Consider the following 27,732-nt stretch of genomic DNA (forward strand, 5'->3'; position numbering starts at 1 on the left):
TTAGTATTAGCAAAGTTTTATTTCAACGTCTTTTCTGCTCATAAATGATTCTGGAAAAGCCGATACGCAAGAGGCTCACCCACCCTCGTCTAAAGGCAACACTGAGGTCACTGAGAACGCTGCTCAGACAAACTCCCTTATGCTGGGGCGCAGGCAGCAGGATGGGCGGGTTTGGGGCAGAGGAATAAATAAACATCGTCTCAGCTCTGCCATCAGGGCTGGGGGCCCAGGGCCCAGAGGCAGCCCATGAGACTGCTGGGCCGACAGCTTGGAACTCCCAAAGCTGCCCGAACGTTAAGGTGTGTTGCAGAAAATGCCGAGGCTTCCGGAGGGCCCGTGTGTCCCCGGGAGGAGCCCTGGGCCGGTGGGCCAGTCTCCTCCTCCTGCTCCAGCCCCGGGAGAGCCCAGCTCCCTGCCGGCGGGGCCTGCCTGGGCACTGGAGCGGGGGCAGACTCTCATCCCCACAGTCCCTGCCGAGAGCACTTTTTGGCATTACCTGTTATGTAGTGTCAGGTGGCTGTGACCCAGAGCAGGTAGTGAGGGGTGGCAGGTGAGGGTCCCGAGCCAGTGGCTTGGGGGGGGGGGTGGTCCCTGGCACCTGCAGCTCTGGGCTGCCCGTACCACCTGTGTTTGCTTCCAGACTGCGGTCTGCTCTGGGAGGGGTGGGTGGATCGCAGTGCTGGAAGCCTTGGCCTAGTAGTGTGTGGGTGGGTGGGGTGGAGGCAGGGTGGGGCCAGGGCTGAGCATCACGGGTAAGAACTGAAGAGGGCCAGATGGTGGCTGGAGGTGGCCTGCCTGTAACAGAACCCTGCTCCCAAAGGGGTCCCTCGGGGGAACCAGCCCAGCGGGGTCACCACCGCAGCTCAGGCAGGGCAGGCTACACCCAGGGCCGCAGCGGGAGATGTGGCAGGTTAAAGAGCAACGGCGGGGAGGGCAGGTGTGGACGGGGCACGGTGAGTGTGCGGGGCAGGCGTGCGAGCAGCCAGGGCCTGGCCGTCAAAAGGCAAAGCAGCGCTCCTTGGGGTGGCCCACGCGGTCCAGGTTAGGCAGGCAGGCATACTGGATCATGGGCGGGGGGCCGCACATCAGTATCAGCGGCTCCTCCTCCGGGGGCGGAAGGTGGTCCCGGATCATTTCTTCATTTACGAAGCCCTGGCTGTAGTCCCAGGCTGCAGGCGGGAGACAAGGTGAGTCCCAGTGTGGCCGTGTGACTGACCAACGACCGCCCACCTACCCCAAACCGCCTCCCCGACCATTAAACTGCTGTGCTGTGAATTCCTCCCTTCTTTCAACAAACATCGAAGAATGAAGAGGTTGATCCGAAGCAAACGTGTGCCCTGATCCCCTGCCCCAGCCTGGCTGACCCAGAACAAAGCAGCCAGTAAATAATTAACAAAATGGCAGTGAGTATCTATCGATAATTACTCTAAGCGTAAATGGACTAAATTCTCCAATCAGAAGTGACTGAGTGGGGGCGCCTGGGTGGCTCAGTCGGTTAAGTGTCTGACTTCGGCTCAGGTCATGATCTCACGATTCGTGAGTTCGAGCCACTCATCGGGTTCTGTGCTGACAGCTCAGAGCTTGGAGCCTGCTTTCGGATTCTGTGTCTCCCTCTCTCTCTGACCCTCCCCCACTTGTGCTGTCTCTGTCTCAAAAATAAATAAATAAATGTAAAAATAAAAAAATTAGAGGAAAAAAAAGTGACTGGATAAAAAACAAGACCCATCTGTACCAACATAAAAACAGACACATAGTTCAGTGAAACAGAATAGAAGGCCCAGAAATAAACCCATGATTATGTGGTCAATTAATCTTCAACAAAGGAGGCAAGAATATACAATGGGAGTGGTGTCAAATAAAGCCTCGACAGGGCACTGGGCTGCTGTTGGTCTGAGGGGGGAAAATATATATACAATGGGAAAAAGACAGTCTCTTCTACAAACGGTGTTGGGAAAACGGGACAGCCACATGCAAAAGAATAAAACGGGACCACTTTCTTATGCCGTGTGCAAAAATAAACTCAAAATGGATTAAGATCCTAAATGTGAGACCTGAAACCATAACATTCCTAGAAGAGGGCACAGGCAGGAATTTCTCTTAACATCAGCCATAGCAACATTTTTCTAGGTATGCCTCCTAAGGCGAGGGAAACAAAAGCAAAAATAAACTATTAGGACGACATCAAAATAAAAAGCTTCTGCACAGCAAAGGGAACAGCCCACAAAACTAAAAGACAACCCGCTGAATGGGAGAAGATGCTTGCAAAGGACTTATCTGATAAAGGGTTAGTGTCTGAAGTATATAAAGACCTGACACAGCTCAACATCCAGAAAACAATCTAACTAAAAACTGGGCAGAAAACGTGAATATGCATTTTGCCAAAGAGGACATCCAGATGGCCAACAGACATATGGAAAGATGCTCATCATCACTCATCATCAGGAAAATGCAAATCAAAACCGCAATGAGATATCACCTCACACCTGTCAGAATGGCTAAAATCCAAACACAAGAAACGACAGGTGTTGGCGAGGATGTGGAGAAAAGGGAACCCTGCGTACCGCTGGTGGGAATGCAAAGTGGTGCACCTGCTGTGAAGACAGTGTGGAGGTTCCTCAAAAAATTAGAAACAGAATGACCCTATGATCCAGAAATCGCACTACTGGGTATTTACGCAAAGAATACAAAAACACTAACTCAAAGGGATACATGCACCCCAGTGTTGATAGCGGCGTTCTCTACAACAGCCAAGATATCTTGGGAAGCAGCCCAAGCGTCCATTGATAGGATAAACGGATAAAGAAGATGTGGTACGTATATACGAGGGAGCATTATTCAGCCATGAGATGCCACGAAATCTTGCCATTTACAACAACACGGATGGAGCTAGAGAGTATTACGCCAAGTGAAATCAGGCAGTCAGAGAAAGACAATCCCATACGATTTCACTCATAGTGGAGTTTAGGGAAAAAACCAACAAAGAAAAACAGAGAGACCAAAAACAGACTCTCTTAACTGTGGGAAACACAGTGATGGTGGCCAGAGGGGAGGGTGAGGGCCTGGGTGACACGGTGAAGGGATGGAGAGCACACGTTTCGTGATGAGCGCTGAGTAACGTATAGAACTTCCGAATCGCTACCCTGTACGCCTGAAACTAATAGAACACTGCGTTAACGACACTGAAATTGCACGAAAACAGACGAACGGGACCTATCTATGTGCTGCCTACAAGAACGCACTTTAGACACTTGGGAGGACACACAGACCGAGAGTGAAGGGACGGAAACAGATGTTCTGTGCAAGTGGAAACGAAAAGAAAGCTGAAGTAAATAAGGGACAAAGATGGGAGAGACATAATGGTAAAGAGGTCAACCCCACAATGATGTAACATCGGTAAACACTTATGTGTCCAACATAGAAGTACCTGATCACATAAAGCAAATACTAACAGATCTAAAGGGAGAAAGAGAGAGCAATACAGTAAGAGCGAGGGATTTTAATACCCTGCTTATAACAATGGCTAGGTCACCCAGACAGAAAATCAGTAAGGAAACATTGGCCTTAAGCGACACGTTAGGCCAGATGGACCTAACAGACGTTTACAGAACATTCCATCCAAAAGCACACCTCACATCTGTCAGGATGCCACCATCAAAAAGACGACAAACAAGTGTTGGAGAGGATGTGGAGAAAAGGAAACCCTTGTGTACCGTGAGTACGAGCGAGTGCAGCTACTGTGGAAAACAGTATGGAGCGTCCTCAAAAAATTAGAAATAGAACTACCCTATGACCCAGCAATTCCACTTTTGGGTGTTTATCCGAAGAAAATGAAAACACTGGGATGCCTGAGTGGCTCAGTTGGTTGAGCGGCTGGCTTTGGCTCAGGTCATGATCTCAGGGTTCGTGGGTTTGAGCCCTGCACTGGGCTCTGCACCGACAGTGCCGAACCTGCTTCGGGTCCATTCTCTCTCTCCTCCTGCCCCTTCCCCCACCTCTCAAAAATAAAATAAAATATTAAAAAAAAGAAAATGAAAACACTAACTCGAAAAGATATCTGCACCCTGTGCTCACTGCAGCATTGTTTACAGTGGCCAAGATATGGAAGCAAACTAAATGTCCACTGATGGATGAATGGATAAAGAAATTATGGGGCGCCTGGGTGGCTCAGTCGGTTAAGCGGCCGACTTCAGCTCAGGTCATGATCTCGCGGTCCGGGTTCGAGCCCCGCATCAGGCTCTGTGCTGACAGCTCAGAGCCTGGGGCCTGTTTCAGATTCTGTGTTTCCCTCTTTCTGACCCTCCCCCGTTGATGCTCTGTCTCTCTCTGTCTCAAAAATAAACGTTAAAAAAAAAAAAATTAAAAAAAAAAAAAGAAATTATGCTACAAATGCTTTCACAGAGCAAGAATTCCTTTCCCTTGAAAGGTCCTTCTAGCTGGACTAAGAATCAAGTTGACATGAGAGGGCTTAATAGGCAAAAATCAAATTTAATAGCCTATATATAGGGAATCCACACAGACATGGAAATTCCAAAGGCAGTCAGGCAAAATGAGGTCTATATGTCATTCTGAACCCGGGAGAAGGGGGCAGGCGTCTGAGACTTCAGAGGGAGGGAATGTACTTCACGGCAGGGTAAGAAGGGATGTTTATTAGATATTTGCCCTGCCATACAGATGAGTCACTCAGATAAAATTTACCTCTGACAATAGCCCTCATTCTGAGAAAGACCCCCTATTTATTTATTATTTTTAAGTTTATTTTTATTTATTTTGAGACAGAGAGAGCAAGCAGGGGAGGGACAGAGAGAACAGAGAGAGAAAATCCCAAGCAGCCTCCGTGCTGTCAGTGCAGAGCCCGATGTGGGGCTCAAACTCACAAACCAAGAAATCATAACCTGAGCTGATATCAAGAGTCAGACGCTTAACCGACTGAGCCACCAGGTGCCCCGGAAAGACCCTCAATTTAGATTCTTCTGTGTGGTCGAGGAAGGGACAAAAGTTTCTCTTGAGCCCAACAGGGTCTCAAGTGCCTTCAGCTCAAAATAACCCACATGCCAAAGTGGCACGTTCTGGAGGGGAGGGGTGTGGGTGAGACCTGAACCCCTTCAATACAATGGAATATTATTCGGCCATAAAAAGAATGACATCTTGCCATTTGTGACAACATGGATGGACCTCGAGGGTGTTATGCTAAATGAGTCCGACAGAAAGACAAACACCGCATGAGTCACTTACATGTGGAATCTTTAAAAAAAAAAAAAAGAAAGAAAGAAAAAACCCAAAAACAAAAAACCGCAAGCTCACAGACAGAACAGATTGCTGGTTGCCAGAGGCAGGGGAGGGGGCTGGCAGAGGTGGGTGGAGGAGGTAGAAGTTTCTTTTGACTTTATTTTTGGTCTAAGTTTATTTTACTTTTTAATGTTTATTTTTGAGAGAGACAGAGTGCTAGCGAGCAGGGGAGGGGCAGCGAGAGAAGGAGACACAGAATTCGAAGCAGGATCCAGGCTCTGAGCTGTCAGCACAGAGCCCCACGCGGGGCTCGAACCCACAAGTGGTGAGATCATGACCTGATCCCAAGTCTGATGCTCAACCGACTGAGCTACCCAGGCGCTCCGGTATAAGTTTATTTTTAAAAATATGCACGGGACTAAGCTGTATTTGCTAGTGTGTAAAACGTGCGGCTATAGAAGACATCGCAAACTGACAAGGATTTTGTTTAAATGGTGCGTTTTTCTTTACACGTGTACTGCGCAGGTCAGCTGCATTTGCACGTGAGCTGGCCCCGGGCCCCGTTCCTTCACTCAGTTCCACAACGGCCCTTGCCCACCTGTTACACCATCTTTCTCGTGACACCCAGAATTTCAGCTTCTACCTAACGTTGTGGCAACACCTCGCCTCCTCCTGAACTGTGGGTCAGGGTAACAATAAACGTAAGTGTGAAGTGCCAGGAGACGACCCAGCCCGGCTCCTCCTTTGGCGGGTAACCGGTGCCCCTTAAACAGCCCCCAGGAGGCCGCGCCCTAGTGTGTGCCACCAGCAGGGGTCAGCGCCGGCCCCTCCTCCGCAGGCAGCGGGGACAAGGAGGCCCCCCGCCACGCTACTAGAAACTGTAACCAGAAGGGAGTAAACCTCTCCCATTCCTCTCATTCCCGCCCTCCCCCACGCCCCCGACTTCCAGGGAGACACAAATACAAGCTAAATGTTCCTTTCTTTACTGTAAAAAAAAAGAGCAACTCCAGGAACCAGTGCTCCTGCCACCCCTCCCTGCCGGACTCTACAGTTTGCCCGTGAACAGCACGGGTCCACTTACATGTACATTTTTTCCGGTTAGTGCAGTACAGTAAATATATTTTCCTTATGGTTTTCTTAATACCACTTTCTCTAGCTTACTTTATTGTAAGAATACGGTGTGTAAAAATACACACAATGTGTGTTAATCGGCTGTTATCGACAAGGCTTTTGGTCAACAGGCTATTTTAGTAGTTAAGTTTTTGTGGAGTCAAAAGTTATATGCTGGGGCACCTGGGTGGCTCAGTCGGTTAAGCGTCCGACTTCGGCTCAGGTCATGATCTCACGGCTCGTGAGTTCGAGCCCCGCGTCGGGCTCTGTGCTGACAGCTCAACCTGGAGCCTGCTTCGGATTCTGTGCCTCCCTCTCTCTCTCTGCCCCTCCTCCGCTCGCTCGCACTGTGTCTCTCTTTCTCTCAAAAATAAATAAACAAACAAAAAAAAGATATGCAGATTTTTCGATGGCACGGTCAGCGCCCCTAATCCTGCTGTTGCCCAAGGGTTAGGTCCCCTGCTCTATAATGTGCTAATAAACCTATTTCGTGTTCATCTTCCTCCACGAGAGCGTCAACTCACGGGGCCAAGCTGGCTTCCTGAACAGAGCGAGGGCTCCACCAGGAGCCTGGATGGGCCGGTCCAGGATGGCCGGCCAGCAAGGGGCCTCAGGGCACCGCCGTCCGGTCCACAATTCACCTACATCCCAGCCTAGGTCTCAGCCAGGAGGCCCAGGACCCCATCTGTCAACCCTGAAGGGTGGCTCCTCCCACTCATGAGATGGGCACCTGCCCCTAGAGCGTGTCTGCCTGGTTCCAGGGGAGGTGGACGCCGGGCGGAGGGGGGGGGGGGGGGGGGCGGATGCGAATGACATCACACACCGGTGCCCTAAGGATGCTTCAAAAATGTCCATTTCCCACCACTTAGAAGTTTCCCATGAAAATGCAGGGCCCTGCTTCTCTTGAAAAGCGGAAAGGCCCGGCCCGTGGGGCTGCAGCCTGACACGAAGGAAGGACACGGAAGGACGGCTGGCTGAGGGGCCTCTGGAGGGAGTGGGGGTCTCCGAGGCTGCACCACCTCCCTGCAGGCTCCCAACCCTGCAGCCAGACGCCATCAGGACCACCGGCCAAGAAGCCCGACCTGCTGCTTTTCTCACAGCAAAGAAGAGACTCAGGTATTTCCCGTACCCACGTCTCCACCCAAAGCGGGAGAATGAAGCAGAATTTAACTCCCAGGGGGCAGCCTCGGTTCGGGTTTTGGAGGTGGCCCTCATCCACTGCCTCCTACATGACCTTGGCAAACAGCCTACCCGGACAGGTCGAATGAGGGTAAGGGTGAGTCAGCCCGGCCCGGCCTCCAGCCGCTGCCCAGGGAGAAAGTGGGCGTAACATGCCTTACAGGGTACAAAGTGCAAAGTGGGGGCAGTTGCCCCCAACCCCAGCAGTGACCCTGAAGACCTGCCCCAGAGTGAGCCCCCCACCAAGGGGAGAAAGGCCAACTTTCTTTGTCTGGTGGGAGGCGGGGCAGCCAGGGAGGGCCTTGGGCTCTGGGGGAGGAGGATGTGGGTTCAAGCCCCGGCTCTGGTGCTTTCCAGCTGTGTGCTGTGGGACACTTACTTCCCCTCTCTGATCCCTCCTTCCTCATTTTTGTGAGAGGGCATCATACTACCTCCCTCGCACACGGCCACCCTGAGCACCACTGGAGACGAAGGGTGCAGAAGGCTCAACCCCGGGAAGGATCCAGTGCCCCCCCCCCCCCCCCCCCGCCCCCAGCCCCCTCAGCGCTTCCTCCCCTCACCTTCGGGGGCTTTGTCCACCGTGTACCAGAGCTTGAAGCGAGCAGAATGTTCGTTCCTCAGTTCCTCCAGCTCGGGCCGCAGCAGGATGTCCTTCTCAGTCTGCGGGGGACAGGGCCCAGCGGTCAGCAGGGACGGCTCGTCATCCCACCCGCCGGGGGCCACGCACTTGGCGGCGCTTGCTGGGGAGGGGCCCGGCGGAGCCGAGCCAGACTCCCAGAAACTCCCAGAAACCCCCGCCCCGCTCTGCCCACCTCGCCGGAGGAGCGGATCAAAGCTGCAGACAAGACGTTCATTACAACGGCGTCTGCGGAAGGCGCCCAGCGCTGTGGGAGATGTGCCCCCTGTAAGCGGGAGCGGGGACAGCGAGCAAACGAGGCCGGGCACACGCAACCGCAGAGCAGGGACGGACCGTCCTGACCGTCCACTTAAAAGAGCCAACGGTCCCGCCACCCTCATCCCTCGGCCAAGCCTCTCTGTGCTCTGGCGTCTCGGGCTGTATATCCGTAAACTGGGTAACAGAGACACTGCTCCCCAGGTCACACCCGCTCCTTCCACAGCCTCGCCCATGCTGACCCCCTGCTTGACCTACAGCTCCCCACTCTCTGCTCACAGCGGCCTCATCCGGCTGGCCCCACGTGACCCTGTCCTTCAGCCTGGTACCACCTCCTCCAGGAAGCCTTCCCGGACTCCCCAGGGGCATCAGCGTGCTCCTCACATGGGCCCTCTGACCACGGGCCTTTGCCTCATGCGTTCACAGATCACAGAAGATAGAAGGGGCTCCTCCAATCAGTGGGCAGCCTAACTGACCTCATGGGACTGTTATTAAACTGGGGGCCAAAGAGCTCTGTCAGCCAGAAGGGATCGCCCACTCACAAAGCACTACTGAGTCCCTGGGCCAGGGCAGAATGGCCCTCCCCACGGAGGCAGGCAAGGAGAGATGCGGAGATGTATTTTCTCTGTCCCACGTGACCAACGGCACCAGGACAGGCTCAGCGAAAGGGACTATTGGGGGCGCTTAGTGGCATCGAGAGGTGGGCAGGAAAAGACAAATAATTCGAAGCCACAGCGATGAACATTTGCTGAGTACCCGCTGCGTGGAGGGCGTCTTGCTACAGGAGGGGCTGACCCAGCCGTACTTGTTCTCATAAGGACCCTGCAGTCCTGACCCCTCAGTGTTCCCCTCTGGGAAATGGGCTGCAGGCAGGAAGCACGAGCCTCTGAGTGTCTCGGGGAGGAGGGTGTTGATCGTTTCTCCCATTTCTAAGGGGGGCAGGGGGCCGTGCCTGTGCTGATGGGAGTGAGAACACGGCCAGGGCTCAGGCTCGACAAGCTGTGTGTGAAAAACTAGAGAAAATATAGGAGAAAAGAAAAATCACCCAATAGTCTTCTCAGGTCAGTCTATTACCTGATAGAGATAACACGTTAGAATTTTTTGTGTATCTTTTAGACTTTGTTTTCTTTTTCTTTTCATGTTTGTTGGTCTATTTATTTATTTATTTATTTTAAGAGAGAGAGAGTGAGCACGTGCATGTGAGAGAGCAGGGGAGGGGCAGAGAGAAGAAGAGAATCCCAAGCAGCCTCCATTCTATCAGCACTGAGCCTGACGCGGGGCTCGATCTCACAAACCATGAGATCATGACCTGAGCTGAAATCAAGAGTCAGACACTTGACTGACGGAGCCACCCAGGCACCCCTAGACTTTGTTTTCTAATAACTACATATCCTTTCTTTTTAACAAAAATAGGACCAGGGTGTGCAGGCCACCTTGCCACCTGCTTTTTTTTTTTTTAATGTTTATTTATTTTTGAGAGAGACAAACAGAGCATGAGTGGGGAAGGGGCAGAGAGAGGGAAGGAGACACAGAATCTGAAACAGGCTTCAGGCTCTGAGCTGTCAGCACAGAGCCAGATGCGGGGCTGGAACTCGGGAACACCGAGATCGTGACCTAGGCTGAAGTCGGACACTTAACCAACTGAGCCACCCAGGCGCCCCGCCACCTGCTCTCCTAAGGAAAGAACACACCGCAGACCCCCCACGCGTCACCGGTCTCTGAGCACCAACGCTTCCCTTACCAGCTGCCCAGCTTGTGCTGGACCAACGGACTGTTCCCTGCTGAAGGACATTTAAATCGTTTGAACACCCTCCTCCTTCACAATGTCTCCTTGACCATCCTCACTGCCCTAAGTTCTTAGATGAATCTGAGAAAGTGGAGTTTGGGGCAGAAAATTCCACGTGGGTATGGCATTCAATACCCGCAGCCCCGTATTCCCTGGGTGGGCCTTTCTCACACCAACAGCGACGAGACTGTCTGTCTTCCTACAGCTTTGCCAGCACTGCGTAAAGACCGTTTCACAGCTCTGCCCATCAGAGGCATGGAGCGTCGATCTCACGTTTGTTTGCTTGTTTGCTTTAAAGCAATCTCTACACCCAATGTGGGGCTTGAACCCATGGCCCCGAGATCGAGTCTCACGCTCTTCCAACCGAGCCAGCCGGGTGCCCGTATTTATTATTGTTTCAAAAAGAGAGACGTCGTATCCCTAGCTCTATCTTTTTAGTTTGAAAAGACTCTTTCTATAGTGGTGCTGCAGCCTGGGTTTTTCCCCAGCTGTTAATCTACCTCATTTATAGGGTTTTTTTCCATTTTTAAGCAGATGGGCTCTCCTCTGGTGTTCTGTTTAGACGGCCCATCCCCATTCATTCATTCAACACTCACAAAAAGGCTCACCTAGCGCCTCTAACGCACCACTTTTCTACACGTACATTTTTTTTTTTTTAATTTTTTTCAACGTTTTTTATTTATTTTTGGGACAGAGAGAGACAGAGCATGAACGGGGGAGGGGCAGAGAGAGAGGGAGACACAGAATCGGAAACAGGCTCCAGGCTCCGAGCCATCAGCCCAGAGCCTGACGCGGGGCTCGAACTCACGGACCGCGAGATCGTGACCTGGCTGAAGTCGGACGCTTAACCGACTGCGCCACCCAGGCGCCCCTCTACACGTACATTTTTAACCTAAACCTCATTTTACTTTAAGGTTAAAGTAGGGTCTACTCAGCACTTTCCAAAGTCATAGCAGCTGACCCAACACTCCTTTCCATCTCTCTCCTCGGGTTTGAGACGCCACCTGCACCAACTGGACAGTCTCATGTATACTCGGCCCTGTCCCTCGGCCAGTGCTATTCAACCGAACTTTCTGCCACGATGGATGTGGGAATGTTCCGGATCTGTGTTACCCGATACAGTAACCGCATGCCACGCGTGGCTACGGAACCCACGAGAGAGGGTGTTTTCCATCTTAGTTAATCTTCGCTAACTTAAATGTAAATAGCCACGTGTTCTAGCATGTTCCGGCACAGTCTGGATTTTCCATCGCGTCACCTGGAAATGCTTTAGCCCCAGTAAGCCCAGTTCTCGTGTGTGGCTTTGGAGCCACTGTTTCCATCACGGATGTGTTAGTAACACCATCAAGTCTACCTTGTTATTCTCTCTTTTCAAACTTCCTTGGCTGCACACGGACACTCTGTCTTCCCAGAACACTAGCACCTTGTGCGCGTGTTTCACTCTCCTTCCATCACGGCGCACGCTGGGACTCCCGAAGGCTCCGTGACCTGCCACGCTGCCCCAACGGAACGCAAAACCAGATACGGGATCCGGCGGCTTCCACTCAGCCAGACATCACAAAGGCTTGCAAAAACGTAAAACAAGACCGTATTTCCTAAAATACAGTTACTCTCGTACACTACGCTCTGCCTCGAGTCCTGGTCGCGCTCCTTCCTGTGCGACTGGCAGGTCCAGCACCTCTCCGGGTCTCTGAGCCCAGAGCTATATAAAGTGGAGATCATTCTACCGCCCAGCCCAGTGGGCCGACGGGCGTGAGGATGTCCTGTTCAGGTGACAGAGGACTGACGGCCTCCAGAGACTAACCCAGCAGCACCAAGTGGAACCAGCGTCCCCCATCCCACCTCACCCCATCCCCACCACCTCGGAACACTGGCTCTTCCCACCCACCCCTGGGCCCCTTGGCAGCCCCCTCAGTGGGCCTCAGAGCTGTGTCCTGCAGCTGTGCGGGTCCAAGGACTCAGGCAGGCCCCTCCCCCTCTGAGCTTGGTTCCTCAAAGATAGACAGTACAGAGCCTGGGCCAGATGGGCCCTGGGGCAAGCTGACCTGAACCACATCCGAGAGGCGCAGGGGGCTGGGCATGGCCCCCCCCCACTGTTGGGGGATGGGTGTCTCACCTTGGCTTTGCCCCAAAGGGGTATCACTCTGCAAAACCCACACATTCAGTCATAAAACAATGAATCTAGAAAGACCCTTGGGATGACCTGGCTTCATCAGTTCATTCCACAATGAGGGAGCAGAGCCCAGAGACGGCAAGTGGCTTGCCCGAGGCCACACGGCAGGCCTGGGCAGGCGGGCAACAGGCACGGGGAGGGGGACACGCACTCAGGAGCCAGAGAGACCGGGTCCAAACCCCGCCCCAACACCCCCAGCTCAGGAACGGCATGCACGTGTGCTCTCGGCCCCTCTGGCTCCAGGCCAGCCCCCACCCAGCCCAGTGTTCTTGCCCTTCACTGCTGGGTTCCTCACTGTTTGTGGAGTGAGCTCTGAGATTCAGAGGAAGCAGCCAGGGAGCAAACCCCAGGGTGGGGGGTGCTCCAGAAGCATCACCCCCTCCGCCCCCCGCCCCCCCCCAAGCAGCCCCACTCAGGTCAGACCCTGGGCTCTGGACTGTAAAGCCTGACGCCCACCAGCTACAGCGAAAGCTACCCGTGCACAGGACACTCAGAGGACCCTCACGTTTCAGCCACACAGCCGTGCAGACCCCCCGATGGGTGCCCCACAGGGGCCGACGCCCCCTCTGGGGGAACCGGGCCCGCGTATCTGTCGGGAACACTCACTGACCTGGTTGGCAAAGAGCAGGTGGCACACGGTGTGGTCATCTGGGTCTTTCATGATGGCGCGGATCACTTGTAGCATCGGAGTGATGCCTGCAAAACAGCAGCCCCCCCGCGCTGTGAGTACCAGCTGTGTATGGGCACACAGGCCCAGCAGCGCCAGGCAGGCACGGGGTGGGGTGGAGGGGAGGTGCCAGGACAACCAGGCCTGGGCTCCTGACCTTGGGGAGCTCACGACTGCTTCTATCTGTGCCCTGACCCTGACCCGTGACATCTGCCTGCTGGGGGCTCAGCGGAGGGCTCTGGGTCCACATACCGGTGCCTCCTGCAATCATGCCGACAGACTTCGCCGTCTTGATGACGGGGTTGGATTTCTTGTCTGGACGGATGGCAAACTTTCCTGGGAAGAGAAGGTAGAAGGAGACGGGGAGACCCCAGCTCTCAAACAGGCTGTACTTGGGGCTGGACGGGCTGGGGAACCCGCTCCCGCTTCGGCGGCCTGAGGTGTGGGCAGCCAGCTGGGGGCAGGGAGAGGATGGGAAGGCGGAGCTACAGGCCAAGGGGAGCGCGAGGGTGAGCCCCTCACTCCCACCGCAGACGGTACTGGGGGGCAGCGGGGAGGCTGGGGAGCAGCGGGGAGGCTGGGGAGCCGGACGTGCTCCAGCTCGAAGCTTTCACTTGTTTTCAGACAAACCAAGCTGGTCTGGGGGCCACATCTGGCCCCCAAGGGCAGCCCGTGTGCAGGCCCTGTGCTGGCCAATCTCCCTCCTCTATGGCCGAATACACCGAGGCCCCAGAGAGGAGACGGCCTGCCCAACAAGAGTCACCCACCCAGACAGCGGCAGAATCGGGGCCCTGCACCCAACCTTCACCGCGCCCGCGGGGCCCCGGGATTCCAACCCAAATCACCTTTGCCCTGGTAGACCAGCAGCCCGTTCGGGCCCCGGAACTCAATGGTGTCCCCAATCTTCATGCTTTCCAGGTACTGGGACATCTTGCCCCCAGCAGGAAACTTGGGATGGGTGTCTTTGAAGTAAACCTGCAAGACATTCCCACAGTCCTTCCTCCTATCCGCAGGGTCACCAGGGTAAGCTCCGGGCCACAGAGGGACGAGAGGAACCTCTTCTGGGTTTCTTCTGCAGCCTGTGTGTGGCTTTCTCACGCAGTGCCCCGGCCAGCCGTCTGCGTGCCAGCCCCCCCGGAGTCCGCCCTTCCCCAACATCCCCCCGGGAACGCAGAGCCTCGGCCTGCTGCACAAGGCGACCAACCCGAGGGCCTGCTGCATCAATGTTCTGCGGAGAACTGTCTCCGTGCCCCCTCCCTGCAGGAGATTCCCACGCGGTCAGCGCAGAAAAGCCTCTGGGGAGATGGGCTGGGCCCCACCCCTTCTGTGTATCCTCAGCTCTTTCCGTTCTGTGCTGTCATAGAGACAGCGCTCCTGGAACAATTCCCCACCGCCACCCCCCACCCCGCCGTGCCCTTTGGGACTTCCCCTCCGGAAGAAGGGAAGGGCTACAAGAAAGACATGGGGAGACCGAGGGTGAGCAGCTTGCCCTGGCCAGGGCTGAGGGTGCTGGGCCTCGAGGGGCAAGCAGGAGTGATGGGCAGGGAGGGGGCGGCTGGGGAGGGGGCGGGGACAGGGAGAGGCATGTGGGCCAGGACTCTGGCCAACGGGGAGCAGGGAGCGAGGTCTCTGAGGCAGGAGGGTCTGGTCTTCCTGAGTCTCCCATCCTCTACTTGGATCCCCCCACCCCCCCACCGACACCTTCTCCACATCCGGCTAGAGTGATTCCAACAAGAACAGAGGTCCGAACCAGACCACCTTCCCTCTCCTTCTGGATAAAGGCCCAAACCTTACCGGGCCCCCAAGGCCCTGCCTGCCCCCCAACCTCCCCCTTCTTGTCCTCTGAAGCCCCCGCCCTTTGCGTCAGTCTAAAAGCCTCCTTCTGACTTCAGGGCCTTTGCACCGGGAAGGTCCTTTTCCTTCCTCTCTGTCTGGGCAACGCGTCCTCGGCCCCCACATCTCACCCCCCTGTTGCCTGCCCAGGGGAGCAGCGCCCATCACCCCACCTGCCTCAGCTCTGGTGCCATTCCAGGCGCTCAGTCTCACATGTTTGTCCCCTGGAGCAAGGGGGTCCGCTCTCCAGGCAAAGACAGGCTCCCGAGGCTAGGCCTGGGCACCCAGCACGATCAAAATGACCCCAAGCTAAGGAGGGACCCAGGCCACAGCCTGGACTGACAGACCCTGCTCCCTTCCTGCCCTCACAGCCCCCGGGCCTCAGCTCTGGCCCAGAGGGGGTCTCTGCCGGTCCCTCCACCATGAAGTGCCTAGTGAGGGGACCCACGCAGCGGAGGTAGGACAGTAAGCCTGGTCCACAGGAACGCTGAGCCAGGGTGGCCATGGGGGTCGGGGCCCATACTGGGAGGGCCTCCGACAGCCCACATCCAGGCCTGGGCTGGTTCACAGTAGTTGGACGTGTAATCCAAGAACATGGATCATTCGGGAAAGCCTGTGCTTCTAACTGTCACAAAAGTGTACTGTGCTGTGGTTGGCATTGCTTTTTCCACTCAATACGATGATTTTTAAGATCCTTGCTGGTTATTCTGCGCCTCTCTGGTTCTAAAGGCTGCGTCTCCACAGTGTGTGCTCAGCCCTGACCCGCGATGGATCCCAGGTCTCCGGACAACAGCCCCAAGCTCCTCACACTGCTCCTGAGGGGCCCGTGGGCCGTTTCCTCAGGAAAGGACCTGCCGGTCACAGAGACCGCGTGACCGAGTGCAGTGAAGCGAGCACCCGGGGGCCACCACCAGGGACCCGGTGCCCCAGGCTTTGCCCGTCCAAGAGCGGGAAGGTGAGCCCCGCACGAGCTGCTCGACCTTCCCGGTTTCTCTTCTGCGGACGATCTGTCCTGAGTTGAAGACGCTCGTCCTGAGCCCCAGCGCCTGCCCTCCGCCGAGACCTCCATACTGGCTTTTGCTGGGGAGCCAGAGTTTGCCAATCGTTCAGAAACCAGGCGCAAGGGGGCACTGGGCCTTCAGAGACCAGGTCACCCCCGCCCCCACGCGGTCATGGCCCTGAGACCTCACCTTGATGACCAGGTCCACAAAACCCTTGTCGTCATCGCTGGAGACGGGAGTGTAGGGCCGGATGACCAGGTTGCCATCGATTCGAGCCGAGAGGTAGATGTGCTGGCCTGCAGGACGAGGAGGGGTGACTCCGGGAGTTCCGGAGGGGCCGCCAACTGTCTCTGCGGGGCCCACTGAGTCCAGTCAACCCACCGCCCTTTGCCCCGCCCCGTACTGAAAGCCTGGCCTGGCTTCGGCTCCACGACCCCCTTCCCGCCCCCACGGGGATTCCCACCATGTCCCAGTTCCTGCAGCCACACCTTTGCTCACGCTGGTAGCGCTGCCGGGGACAGCAGCGACTTCCCCTCTCGGGCTGACGCTCATCCCCGGAGGCCCCCATGGCTGTCGCCTTCTCCTTGAAGCCTTCCCCACTCTCCCGAGTTCAAGGGCAAAGCTCCCACCCCTGCGGCCCAGCACCCGGTTCCACTTGGGCTGGGTCAGGGCTGTGCTCACCGACGGGGAGGCCCAGGATGTGCTGGGGCGACGGCAGGGCGAAGCGGAACCGCCGGGTGTCATGGTTGATAACCTGCAGAGAGGCCCGAGCTGTTAGACGGCACCCGGGGCAGGGGGACCCCCAGACCTCCGAGCTCCCGGCGCCCAGTGTGAGAAGTGATGCTGATTCATGCGGACTCACAAGCTGCACACACACGTGTGCCAACGCTGGGTGTGCCTCTGCTCTCACTGGCCCAGAGAAGGGCAGGGACCCAACCGGGGCCACGCAGCAAGGTGGTCGGGGTAAGGAATGAACTCGGATCCCAAAGGAAGGCTGCCAGATGGCTCAGAAAATTCTGGGGGCAAGAGAGAGGATCCAAGCCTGCCATCAGCTTGGACAGTGTCCTGGGGTGGCAGGAAGAGCTCGGGCCCCGGGCTGGCAAACTAGGGGCAGGGCCGAGACAAGGCCTCTGTGGGGTCTCCCCTGCACCCAGTGCAGCCAGGAGCATGGGTGTGGAGGGGCCGTCCGGATGGCAGGCAGCTGTCGGGCACACGTTCACGCCCACGTGAGACTAGGCGATGTGGCAATGTGCACTCGTGGACACGGTGTCATCACTGGGGACAACAGACTTCTCCGAAGGCACGGAGCATCGCTCTGAGCGTCCCTGAAGTGTGCAAGCAGAGCCCGGGGGTCCGATCTCAGGAAGCCAGAGCCCAGCCACCTCTCAGGACACGGGGCTCGGCAGCCAGCGGTCTCCCCGCCCCAGCGGCCCAGGCCCGAAGCCGCATCCCCCCCGAAACCTTGCACTCCATGCAAACTGAGCCCCAGGCCTCCTGGGAACGGAGCCCAGGGTTCTCAACTGGTCCTGGGGCTCCAGGTCAGAAACCCACATGCCAGTTTTTGGAAGAAGAACAGAAAGAAGGGAAAAACACTGATAATTATTGTGCCGGCCAACGCTAGCAAGGCACAGCAAAAGTCACGCGCGAACATCGGTGCAGAGCTCCGCACGGTGCCGGCATTCGGCTGCTGGCCGTGATGAGCTGAGCAGTAGAGCCGCAGAGGTTCAAGGGGACCTTGCAAGTCAGTGGGCCCAGGAAGGGCAGGCGGTGGGGGCCTCCCTGTGCCTGTGGGGGAGCTCGGCGAAAGTTTCCCAAAGTCGACCCACCCGCTGACCCCGAAAAGCCACCGCTAGGCTGTAACGGGCGTGGGGGCAGATTTAACTGCTAGGACGTTTGCCACAGGCCCGGTCAAAGGGAACTGGGGGGGGGGGGGGGTCCACTGTGTGACGTCCCCATGAGGAAATACGAGACAGTCATCAATGAACTAGGGGTGCACCTGGGCGGCTCCGTCAGTTGAGCGCCCAACTTCGGCTCAGGTCACGGTCTCGCGGTTCGTGGGTTCGAGCCCCACATCAGCCTCTCCACTCTCAGTACAGAGCCCGCTTCAGATCCTCTCTGCCCCTTCCCCGCTCACGTGCTTTCTCCCTCTCTCTCTCTCAAAAATAATAAAAAAAATTTTTTTAATCAGGCTATTGAAAGAAAGAGAAAGTAAGTACACACCTAAAACTCCATACATCATATATACGCGAATGTGATGCCCAGAAGAAGGCTCACACTGGCCCATGAATGGGACCCTCTGCACAGGGGTAGAGTGGGGGGGATGGGAAGGATGGGGCATTCACACTTTATAAACAGGATTTTTAGAGTGAACATATATAAATCATACATTACTTCTGGCATTAAAATTGTTAAAATGTCTACAAAACATATTGAAAGGGTAAGTCTGGTCTCATCCGGGAAGTGGCGGGTTTTTTTCCTTTTTGGTTTTTGACTTTTCAATGAACTCCTGGTACGAAAGCCGCTCAGGAAGCCCCAATTCTGCACCTCAGGGACTTGGGACTGATGTGGAGCCTAGGGTGGAGCAGGGGCCCAGGGTTCAGGGCCTTGCAGGTGACTTTCTCTGCTCCATGACTCAGTTTTCCCTGCCACACCCCTTCCGAGGCAGCTGCGGGTGGCCAGAAATAGCACAAGGGAGGGGTTCTGATGAGGGAGAGAAGAGCAGCCGCTAAAGGGAGGCAGGGCAAGGGAGGGAGAGGGTGGTTTTAAATCACGATCAGAAGTTTGAAACGGAAAAGCGTCCAACAGGGAGGGCGGGAGCAAGCCTTCCAGAGAGGCAGGGGGAGCCACACAGAGGGATCATGAGATCACGCAGGGAATCTGCACAGATGCAAAAGATATCTGAGTCCAAGAAGCACCAGGCCCCGAGTCGATGGCCGTGGGGGCGAGGAGGAGTCATTAGCTTTAAGGAAAGGGGCACCGGGACGGGAAGCATGTGGGACCAAGACAAGGGGCAGGCCTGAGTCCTGGTCCTTCCCCTAACACACAGTGTGACCTCCGATACCCCCCTACTCCTCTTTTGCCCTCTGTTTTCCCATCTGTTCAATGGGTGCTTAGACCCAAAAGTCCTGAGGGGTCCCTCTTGCTCTGACCTTCTGTGGGATAGAGAGTGTGGTTCAGAGAACAGGCTCTGTGGTCAGAGACGTAGGTCCAAATCCCTTTGCCGCTTACTAGTAGCCTTAGAAAGGGACATCACTTCGGGGCACCTGGGTGGCTCAGTCAGTTAAGTGTCCAACTTCAGCTCTGGTCATGATCTCATGGTTCGTGGGTTTGAGCCCCACATCCGGCTCTGTGCTGACAGCTCGGAGCCTGGAGCCTGCTTCGGATTCTGTGTCCCCCTCTCTCTCTGCCCCACCCCTGCTTGTGCTCTGTCTCTCTGTCTTTCAAAAATGAATAAACATTAAAAAAAATAACATTTTTAAAAAAATTTTTTTAACGTTTATTTTTGAGACAGAGAGAGACTGAGCATGAATGGGGGAGGGTCAGAGAGAGGGAGACACAGAATCTGAAACAGGCTCCAGGCTCTGAGCTGTCAGCACAGAGCCCGACATGGGGCTCGAACTCACAGACCGAGAGATCATGACCTGAGCCGAAGTCAGCCGCTTAACCGACTGAGCCACCCAGGCGCCCCCCCAAAAAAAACATTTAAAAGAAAGGGACATCACTTCAATTTTCCCATCTGTGAGATGGGCAGACAATAGGACCTACTTCGGGTGGGGGGAGGGGGGCACGCCCTGGGCACACAGCAGGTGCCAACAAACACTGTGATGCAGGCAGGGAGACAGAGGAGCCTCCGGGGGCCCATACCCCGCCCCCATGGTGACTGGCACTCACCTCCTTGTCGATGAGCCTCAGTGGGTACTTGATGTCCGGGCTCTCAAGGGTGATGGCCGGGGTGGAGCGATGGAACAGCTTCATGAGCAGGTTGTAGAGGAACCAGACTGGGGAGAGGACCACGTGGCCCAACTGAAATGACAGTGACGGACCCACGAGGTCAGCGTGGGCACGGGGAGGGGCCTGCCACCTGCCTTTCCCGCAAACACACCAGTCGTTTCCAGGTGTTTCCACCTCCAGGCCTCGCTCTGCTCATGCTGTCCCCTCTTCCAGGAGCACCCTCTCCCCCACCATCCTCATCCAGGGAACCCCATCACCTACTTTGGTGCCGGCTGGGAGAAGTTACAAAAACAAGACACGTGAAACCTATCAGTTATTCCTAAGTCGCTGGAAAAGCTCCATTTCCCAGACGAACCAGGACAAAGAAAGCTACATAACTGGGCATGTATCCCTTTTCACTCTGGCTGCTAGGAAGCTCAGAGTAAAGCTCACAAGTAACTATGCTTAACCTTGAGCACTGGGTGCCTGTGCTCCCTCCCTCCTTCCCTTCCTTTAGTCAGTTTCCCTGGTCCTATTAAGTGATCTCAAGTGCTAGCTCTATTTAGACAGACAAACCCCTGAGCCCCAGGATTCCGCCTTCAGGTGTGGGGGACAGCTGAGGCACTGAACTGGACACTGGGAAGCTCTGCTCCTTGTTGGCTGTGTGATCCTAGGTAAGTCCCTTCCCCTCTCTGAACTGGACCAGGTGACCTGCAAGGTCCCCTGAAGCTCTGAGAGTCTACTGCTCAGCACCATGCTGAGCCCCACACAGGTGTTAATCTCAGGACAACCCTCATAGGGTTGCAGATGAGCAAACAGCTCAGAGGGGTGCAGCAACTTGCCCACACTCACACAGCTGGTGGGTGGGGAGCTGCAATTTGAACCTGAGTCCACCTGCTTCCCCAGTCACCCTCTTAAACTACCGGCCCATGCGCACCGTGCTGTGTGACCCTGAGAGGCTCCTCCTTGCCAACGCCCTGCCCCCCACATCTCAACCTCACAAAGACCCTAAGAGGTGGTTTCGATTTTTGAAAAACAGACAAAACCCAAATCTACTGGCCACCTGTGCTTTCTAGCTGTTTCTTTGTCCCTGGGCAAATCACTTAGCCTCTCCGAGCCGCTTCTCCATCTGTGAAACGGGATCATTTCATCTGTCTACAGCCATGAGGAAACAGTGAGGGCTATTCTCCAGAATAACTGGCCAGGGCTCCTCCAAAATGTCAATGGCACACACAAAAAAAACAAAAACAAAGAAAGGGTGGAGAACCGGTCCAGATTAAAGAAAGCTCTTGTGGGTTGAACGGTGGCCCCCAAAAGATAAATCCATCCAGATCCTGGGAATGTGTCCTCACCTGGAAAAGGGGTCTTTGTAGATGCAACTCAACTAAGGGTCTTGAGACGAGATCATCTTGGAATACCCTGGTGGGCCCTAAACTCCGTGACAAGTGTCACCGACAGCCACCAGAAGCAAGAAGAGACAAGAAGGACCCTCCCCTAGATTGCCAGACAGGTGATCTGCCAATACCTTGATTTCAGACTTCTGGCCTCCAGAACCGTAAGGGAGTCATTTCTTTTATGCTAGTTTGTGGTGATTTTTTACACAGTCCTAGGGAACCAACACAGAGGCCAGAGTGACAGAGCAATGGAATGTGATGTGTGGTTTTGGATTGAATCCTGGGCCAAAAATAAAATAGTTATAAACGTCAATACTGAGGCAATTGGCAAAATATGAATTAAGGCCCACAGATTAGACACGAGCATTGGATCAATGCTACTTTCCTGATTTGATCCACTGCCCTGTAATTAGGCAACAGAACATCCTTGCTCTTAGGAGGCACCCACTGAAGTACTTAGGGACACCGTGTCTGTAACTTACTCTCAGATAATTAAAAAAAATAAAATATGCACACACACCTAACAAAGCAAATACAGTAAGCGTTTACAGTTGGGCCATCCGGGCAAAAAGTTTACAAGAATTCTTCGTACATTCTTGCAACTTCACTGTAAGTTTGAAATAACTTCAAAATAAAACTAGGGCTGGGGTGGGGAGAAGGCCACAATGGTGGTTCAAACAGTGAGGCTGGGAGCACAAAACACTGCTTCTCCAGAAAGCTGTCTCATGTCTTGTTCGGCACCCGTGACCAGTACACCTCCCTGACTTCGGTTCTCTCACCAAACGACCATGTGTTCTTCTTATCATAATCCTACTAGATCCCTTTTTTGCCTTGGTTGCCAGGAAGCTCAGAGCCAAGTTCTCTGCTGGCACGGAGGCCTCTCTGCTTCCTTTGAGGGCTTCCTGAGGTAGTGAATAGACTTGGAGGTGGTCCTTGCCCGACTCAGGGCTGGGTGAGAGGACCCTGCTCTCTCGAGGCCCACCCTACTGCTCCCTGGCTTCCTAGAAGCCTTGCCAGGATTCCCACTCTGTGTCAGGTGCTCTGGCCGAGTACCTGAGCCTCAGTGTCTCATCTGTAGAAGGAAGGTAAGAGCTACCGCTCGGCCCACCTCCTGGGGGAGTCAAGATATGAGATGAGATAAGGGTGCCCAGGCCACAGAGGGATGTGGGCGCACACACAGGAGCTTCTCTTGACCCCCAAGTGAAGGAAGGGCAGAAGCACCAAGATCCCGCGCCAGGCCTGGCCCCTGCTCCCCAAACCGGCCCGGCGGCTTCAAGTTACCCTGTTGCGGCTGTTACAGGCGCTTTGTCGGGCTTAGAACAAGGTGCCTCTCTCCCAGGCGGGGCCTCCAGGCTGAGTGCGGTCCAGGCCTCACCCCACAGAGCCCCGGGTCTGTGATTGACGGGTCCGAAGGAACGGGCTGTGGGAGCCAGCCAAGGCACCCCTCTCCAGCCCCACCCACCACGCGGCAGGGGTCTCTGGCGGCCGCACATTTAACCAGCACCTACCGCGTCCCAGGCACCGCACAGCGTTCTACCCGTCCTGGGTCTCATTAAAGGCCTTCGTCAAAGCCCCAGCTCAGGACCTCAGGAGAGAATCGTGGCCTCTCCAGGCCCCACCCCGCTCAAGTGCAAGAGGACAGTCTCCTCCAGGGCTGGGGAGGACAGGAAGACAGGTGAGAGGGCCGTGCACAGAGCAGCCGCAGCGAACGTTCCCAAGCTGGCACGGCTCCAGGAGTGGGACGTGAGCTCCCGGAGATAATCCTCGTTTTCACCTTGGCTGTAGGCGCTGTGATTATCACCAGGGTACAGATAAGGAAACTGAGGCCCAGAGAAGGTCAGCGTCTTGCCCCAGGTGCACCACAGCGGATCCTTGGACGACCACACTCACAAGTGATACTACTGTCCCTGTTTCTCAGAGACGTTAAGTGACTTGCACGTGGTCCTACAGCAAGTCAAGGGTGGAGCCAGGACTCAACCCCAGGCCCGTCTAGCCCTTCCCCAGCCACCTCCCAGGACAGGTGCCCTCTCTGTGCCCCAGCCACAGAGCCCAAGGCCCGAATCCCACAGCCTCATACCCTGCCTCTCGTGATGAGGCCCCAACTGCCAAACCAACAGGCCACCCATCCCCTCCTCAAACACCCACGATGGCTCCCCGCTGCCTGCCTCCACTCAAGGCCCCTGCTATGTGGCTATAACGCTGGCCAAAAGCCTTTCCTCAGGCCTTTGCACACTCTTCTTTCTGCCCCAGATGCCCTTCCTCTTCCCTCATCCAGCCAGGAAACTCCTACTCATCCTTCAGACCCCAGTCTAAATGTCAAATCTTCCCTGACTGGCCCCTCCCTAGCTCATCAGGCCCTCGGCAGACTTCCATAGCCCCTGCTCCCCTCTCTAAACTCCCCTGGGGCTGAGGACTATTCTGCAGATTCCTCTGCTACGGGCCCTGCCATGTCAAGCGGAGAAGCCATATCCATGGGGAACACTGGTTAGGGAGAAAGTGGAGTGAAGTTAGGTTTGCGTCGTAGGGAGCCCGGGAGATGAACTCGAAGGACAGTGAGAGCCAACTGGAGTTGTGTTTGGTGCTCCCTGGAGTTTTGATTTCCCCCAACACAGCCGCTTGGCCCGCAGCTCATTGTACAATCTGCAGAGAACCTTCCCCTGTATTTCCTCACTGACCCACAGCGGTAGGAAATAGACCAACTGCATTCTTCATTTAACAAATGAGGAAACCAAGGCTCAGGGAGGCCCTGGGTGGAGGCCGCAGTCCTAGCCCAGACCTTCCAGCTTCCAAGTACCAGCCTCGTGTACCCGGGATGCCAGCCATGGCTCAAACGGCTGGGCCAGAGCCTATGTGTGGTCACGGTCGCCGTGAAACAGCAGATCCTAGATCAGAAGCCCCAGAAGGGGCAGGGGTGGGGGGGGGGGGGGGGGGCGTGGGTGCATCCCCCCTTTCCCCCCCCAGCGCGCAGAGCGGGGCCTCGCAAAAATGGGGGGGAAAATTGGGGAGGGACGGCAAACAACCCCCCCCCCCCCCCCCCAGGTCTCTGTCTGACTCTTTTTATTTTGCCTGGAAGTTTCAGGAGTCAGGGCAAGAGGCCAGATCCCTCCCGGGTGAGGGCGGGGCACCAGCTCATCTTGTCCCTTTGAAGACCCACGGTCCTCCAGAGCACAGGCCGGGGTGGCTACGATCCTAGCTTCGATCCTGGCTTCCTGGCGGCTCCGCATCTGTGAGGCACGCCTACCGCGTGGAGGGATGCTGGGATCAGAGCCATGGCCGGAAGGAGCCGCCCATGTGGGCAGCTGATAAATGTCAGCAGCAGCCCTCCTTCCAGCCTCCGGTCCCCAAAACTGGGCTATGCAGAGCGAGGTACAGCTGCTTGGCTCCTATCATCTCTCATAATCCTCAAGCCTAGGAGACGGGAGCTGATACCACCCCCATTTCGGGCGAGGAAACAGAGGCCTGGGTGAAAGACCTGGCCCGAGGGCCAGGATGTGAACCCAGGCACGTGACCGAGTCCACGCACTGAGTCACCGTGCCGCCCTGCCTCTCTGCGCCTGTGGACTCTGCATATGTACGAACTCCTACCTGGGGAGGCAGCTGTGGGCAGACCCTCGCTGTCAGTCAGTCCTTCAGGCCAGAAACCCCAGTGAGCACACCTATCGGGACTCACGGGGGATTCGGGGAACACCAGCCAGGGGACCCTGCCCCTGAAGAGCTCAAGCCAGTGGGGAAGACAGACACAGTCCCGGGAAAGGGAGCAATGGAAAGTTAAAGGTGGAGGCTCTACCAGATTCACAAGGGGTAGGGATGCCCTGTTCCTACAACCTGGGGGCAGAATGAACTCTGCAGCCCCTCCTAGTCCACGGTACCACCCCCACCCCTGCAAGTCGTGGACAGAGTAAACAGGAGGCAGATGGTGGAAGCCAAGGCCCCACCCCAGCTCCCCCTCAGCCTTGCTGCTCAGACACACACACGTACACATGTGTATGCACACATGCGCGCACACACACACACAGTCACCACAGCCCCTCGGGGGGATCTAGGGGACAGCTGCCCCCCAGGCCTTGACCTGGTGCCCCGCAGGCCGTGCTCGGCCCACCGGGGAACCCACCACCTGCTTTTCCTCACCTCTGCTGACACAGAAAGAGAGAGGGAAAGGGGCAGCCAGAGTCCCAGGATGTCTCCAGGGCGCCCCCAGCTCGCCCACCATTGCTGAGGGGATGGGCGGCCTTGCTGCCCCCCACACGGCACCCTGCCCAGCTGCCCCACTCCGTGGAGTTCCCTACTGGGACCCGGGCACCCGCTCTACCCAGGTGGGGTCTGAGCACAGGCCTAGCCCTCCCGGGGGGCCGGCTCCCGGTGCTGAGGCTTACCTGCCTGCCGCCCGCCAGCCGCCCCGCTGGGATCTGAGTGTCCACCTCCCTCTGGGTCCCCTTCTCAGGAAGTGGAAGGAAGTGGGAGGGAGTGGAGGAAGTTCTGCAGCGGGGGGGCTCCTGGCTCGGAACCGTGGGGGAAGTGCACCCAGGAGGAGGGGCAGGTGGACAGCAGAGCCACTTTCCGTGGAGGAGACACAGTCCCGCTCCCCTGGAGCTAGGGGCAAGGGCCACGGAAGAGCCACAGAGCCGCGGGGGCAGCGAGCAAGCCTGGGACTCTACCTGTCGTGGCGGTCTATCGGGGCCCACTGAGCACTCACGGATATGCCGGGGGCAGGGGAGCCACGGTCCCGGCTGGCAGGCCAAACCCCCGATGTTCCCCCAAGTGCCAGTCCCTGAGCTGGGGCCCCCTGGAGTATAGGAGGAGGCCTCCTGCAGAGCCTGTACACCCCAGATAAGAGTCTGGTGCCCAGAGCCTGAGCCGGCCTCCCGCAGACCCTGTGGAGCTGGTGCGCCAGGAGGCCCGGCTAGGGTCTGCTGTGGGCATTTTGGGCTACGTGGGGACCCCAGCAGGTCAATCCCTGCCCGCCTCTTGGACAGAGGGGGCCGTGGAGCTGGTGAGTCTCCTAACTCACAAGGGGGTTGCAAGGGGGCCTTGGCAAAATGTATGGAGCGGCCACATGCTGGGGGCACAGTGACAAATCCAACCAGCACCAGCTAGAAAGCGAGAAGCACTGTGGGAAAACAGCAGGGGTGGGGGTCCGGGGGCGGGGTTGAGTAACGAAGGAGGAGGGTCAGGATGTTACCCTCAGTAATGCCCACAGGTTTGCCCTGGGCAAGGCTGCTCCTAGGTCTGGATGTCCCCCAGAGTCCTGGGCTGGGCCACAACTGCAGGAACAAATACCCGGAGGCCAAGAGAACCATTTGCCTCATCCTGAGCAGGAGCCTCACAGAGCCAGAGGGAAGAGGCAGGCGCCTGGGGTGGAGGTGGCTGCGGACGCAAGTGGCTCTGGGCCTAATCCTCTTGATGCCCACCCTGCCACTGCTCCCGGTGCCCAGCCAGCTCCCGGGACCAGAGCACGTCCGGGGGTGGGGGGCAGGAGGGAGGCTGGAGCACCCGTCCCCAGGCCCTCCACTGTGGCTTTTGAGAAATCCCAGAGAGGAGGCGGGCAGGGGAGGTGGGGGAGGGAGGCACCGGGAGTCCCAAAAGTGACAGCAATGATGGTGGACTTTGGAGCCCCACGAGTTCAGCACCACCACCCCCAGCATGGGAAGGCGGCCAAGTGTGAGTCGAGTTTCTTCATCTGTGAAACCGGGCTCCTCGCGAGGGCCTCACAAGTCTTGCAGCCCCGCAGCAGCAGGCAGGGGTGCAGCGTGGTCACCGGTGCCCGGAGAAGCCAGGAACCCTGCCATGCAGCCGCATCGCCCGCACGCGCCCCCTCCCACATTCACGCGCTCGCAGAAACTCTCACACACGTGCACTCGGCCACACACCCTCTCACTCACTCATACTCTCCTGTACTCGCACCTCACACCACACCCACTCCGTATGCTCACACTCAGCCACACATCTGCACACACACACACACACACACACACACACCCGCGGGCGCTCGCGCACTCTCGTGCACGCTCACAGTTCACAGCACACCCCGCCGTGTCATGTTCACACTCGGCCACACACGTGCACTCACCGACTCGCGCGCACTCGCATTCTCACACGCACTCCCGTTCACACTCGCACACCCGGGCACACGCCAACTTTCCCAGCCACACCCTCTCTCCCACCCTCGCTCGCAGGGCTCACGCGCAGCCCGCTCCGCCCTCCACGGGGCGGGACCCGGAGGGATGCGGGCGGCGGCGGGGCGCCCCAGTGCCCGTCAGCCGGGTGCCCGCCGCCCGCACGCCCCTCGGGAGGAGGGCTGGGTCCCGGCCATGGAGGGCCGGGGCGTGAGTCACGGCGCCCACCGGGCACGCGCGCGGCGGATGGGGGGGGGCCCCGCGCTCCCGACCCCGCGGCCCCGTCCCTGCCCCCCGCGCCCCCCGCGCCCCCTCCCCGCCTACCGTGCTCAGCTGGGCCCCCATGGTGGCGCCGCGCCTCGCTCGCTCCGCCGCCGCCGAGACAGTCGGGCCGCCGCGCCCAGGGCCCGCCCCCTGGCGGCGTCACC

The 27,732-nt window shown here is 56.8% G+C and overlaps 1 protein-coding gene across 2 annotated transcripts; it reads right to left on the reverse strand.

Moving 5' to 3' along the window:
* Positions 1 to 27,726, reverse strand: LOC125920379 (NADH-cytochrome b5 reductase 3). Of its 2 annotated transcripts, none has more exons than XM_049627592.1 (9): positions 27,629 to 27,726; positions 19,759 to 19,890; positions 16,549 to 16,621; positions 16,057 to 16,163; positions 13,879 to 14,008; positions 13,286 to 13,369; positions 12,977 to 13,062; positions 8,076 to 8,175; positions 1 to 1,169 (listed from the first exon to the last, which is right to left on the reverse strand). In XM_049627592.1, exons 1-9 carry the CDS (start codon positions 27,647 to 27,649, stop codon positions 997 to 999), a joined length of 906 nt encoding a protein of 301 aa, XP_049483549.1. In that variant the 5' UTR covers positions 27,650 to 27,726; the 3' UTR covers positions 1 to 996. The 2 variants fall into 2 exon arrangements, with proteins under 2 accessions (XP_049483549.1, XP_049483548.1); XM_049627591.1 differs by lacking the exon at positions 27,629 to 27,726 and adding an exon at positions 25,565 to 25,613.
* Positions 27,727 to 27,732: the final 6 nt, after the last annotated feature.

Source organism: Panthera uncia, chromosome B4 (assembly GCF_023721935.1).
Source record: "Panthera uncia isolate 11264 chromosome B4, Puncia_PCG_1.0, whole genome shotgun sequence".
In the NCBI taxonomy this organism is placed as follows: domain Eukaryota; kingdom Metazoa; phylum Chordata; class Mammalia; order Carnivora; family Felidae; genus Panthera; species Panthera uncia.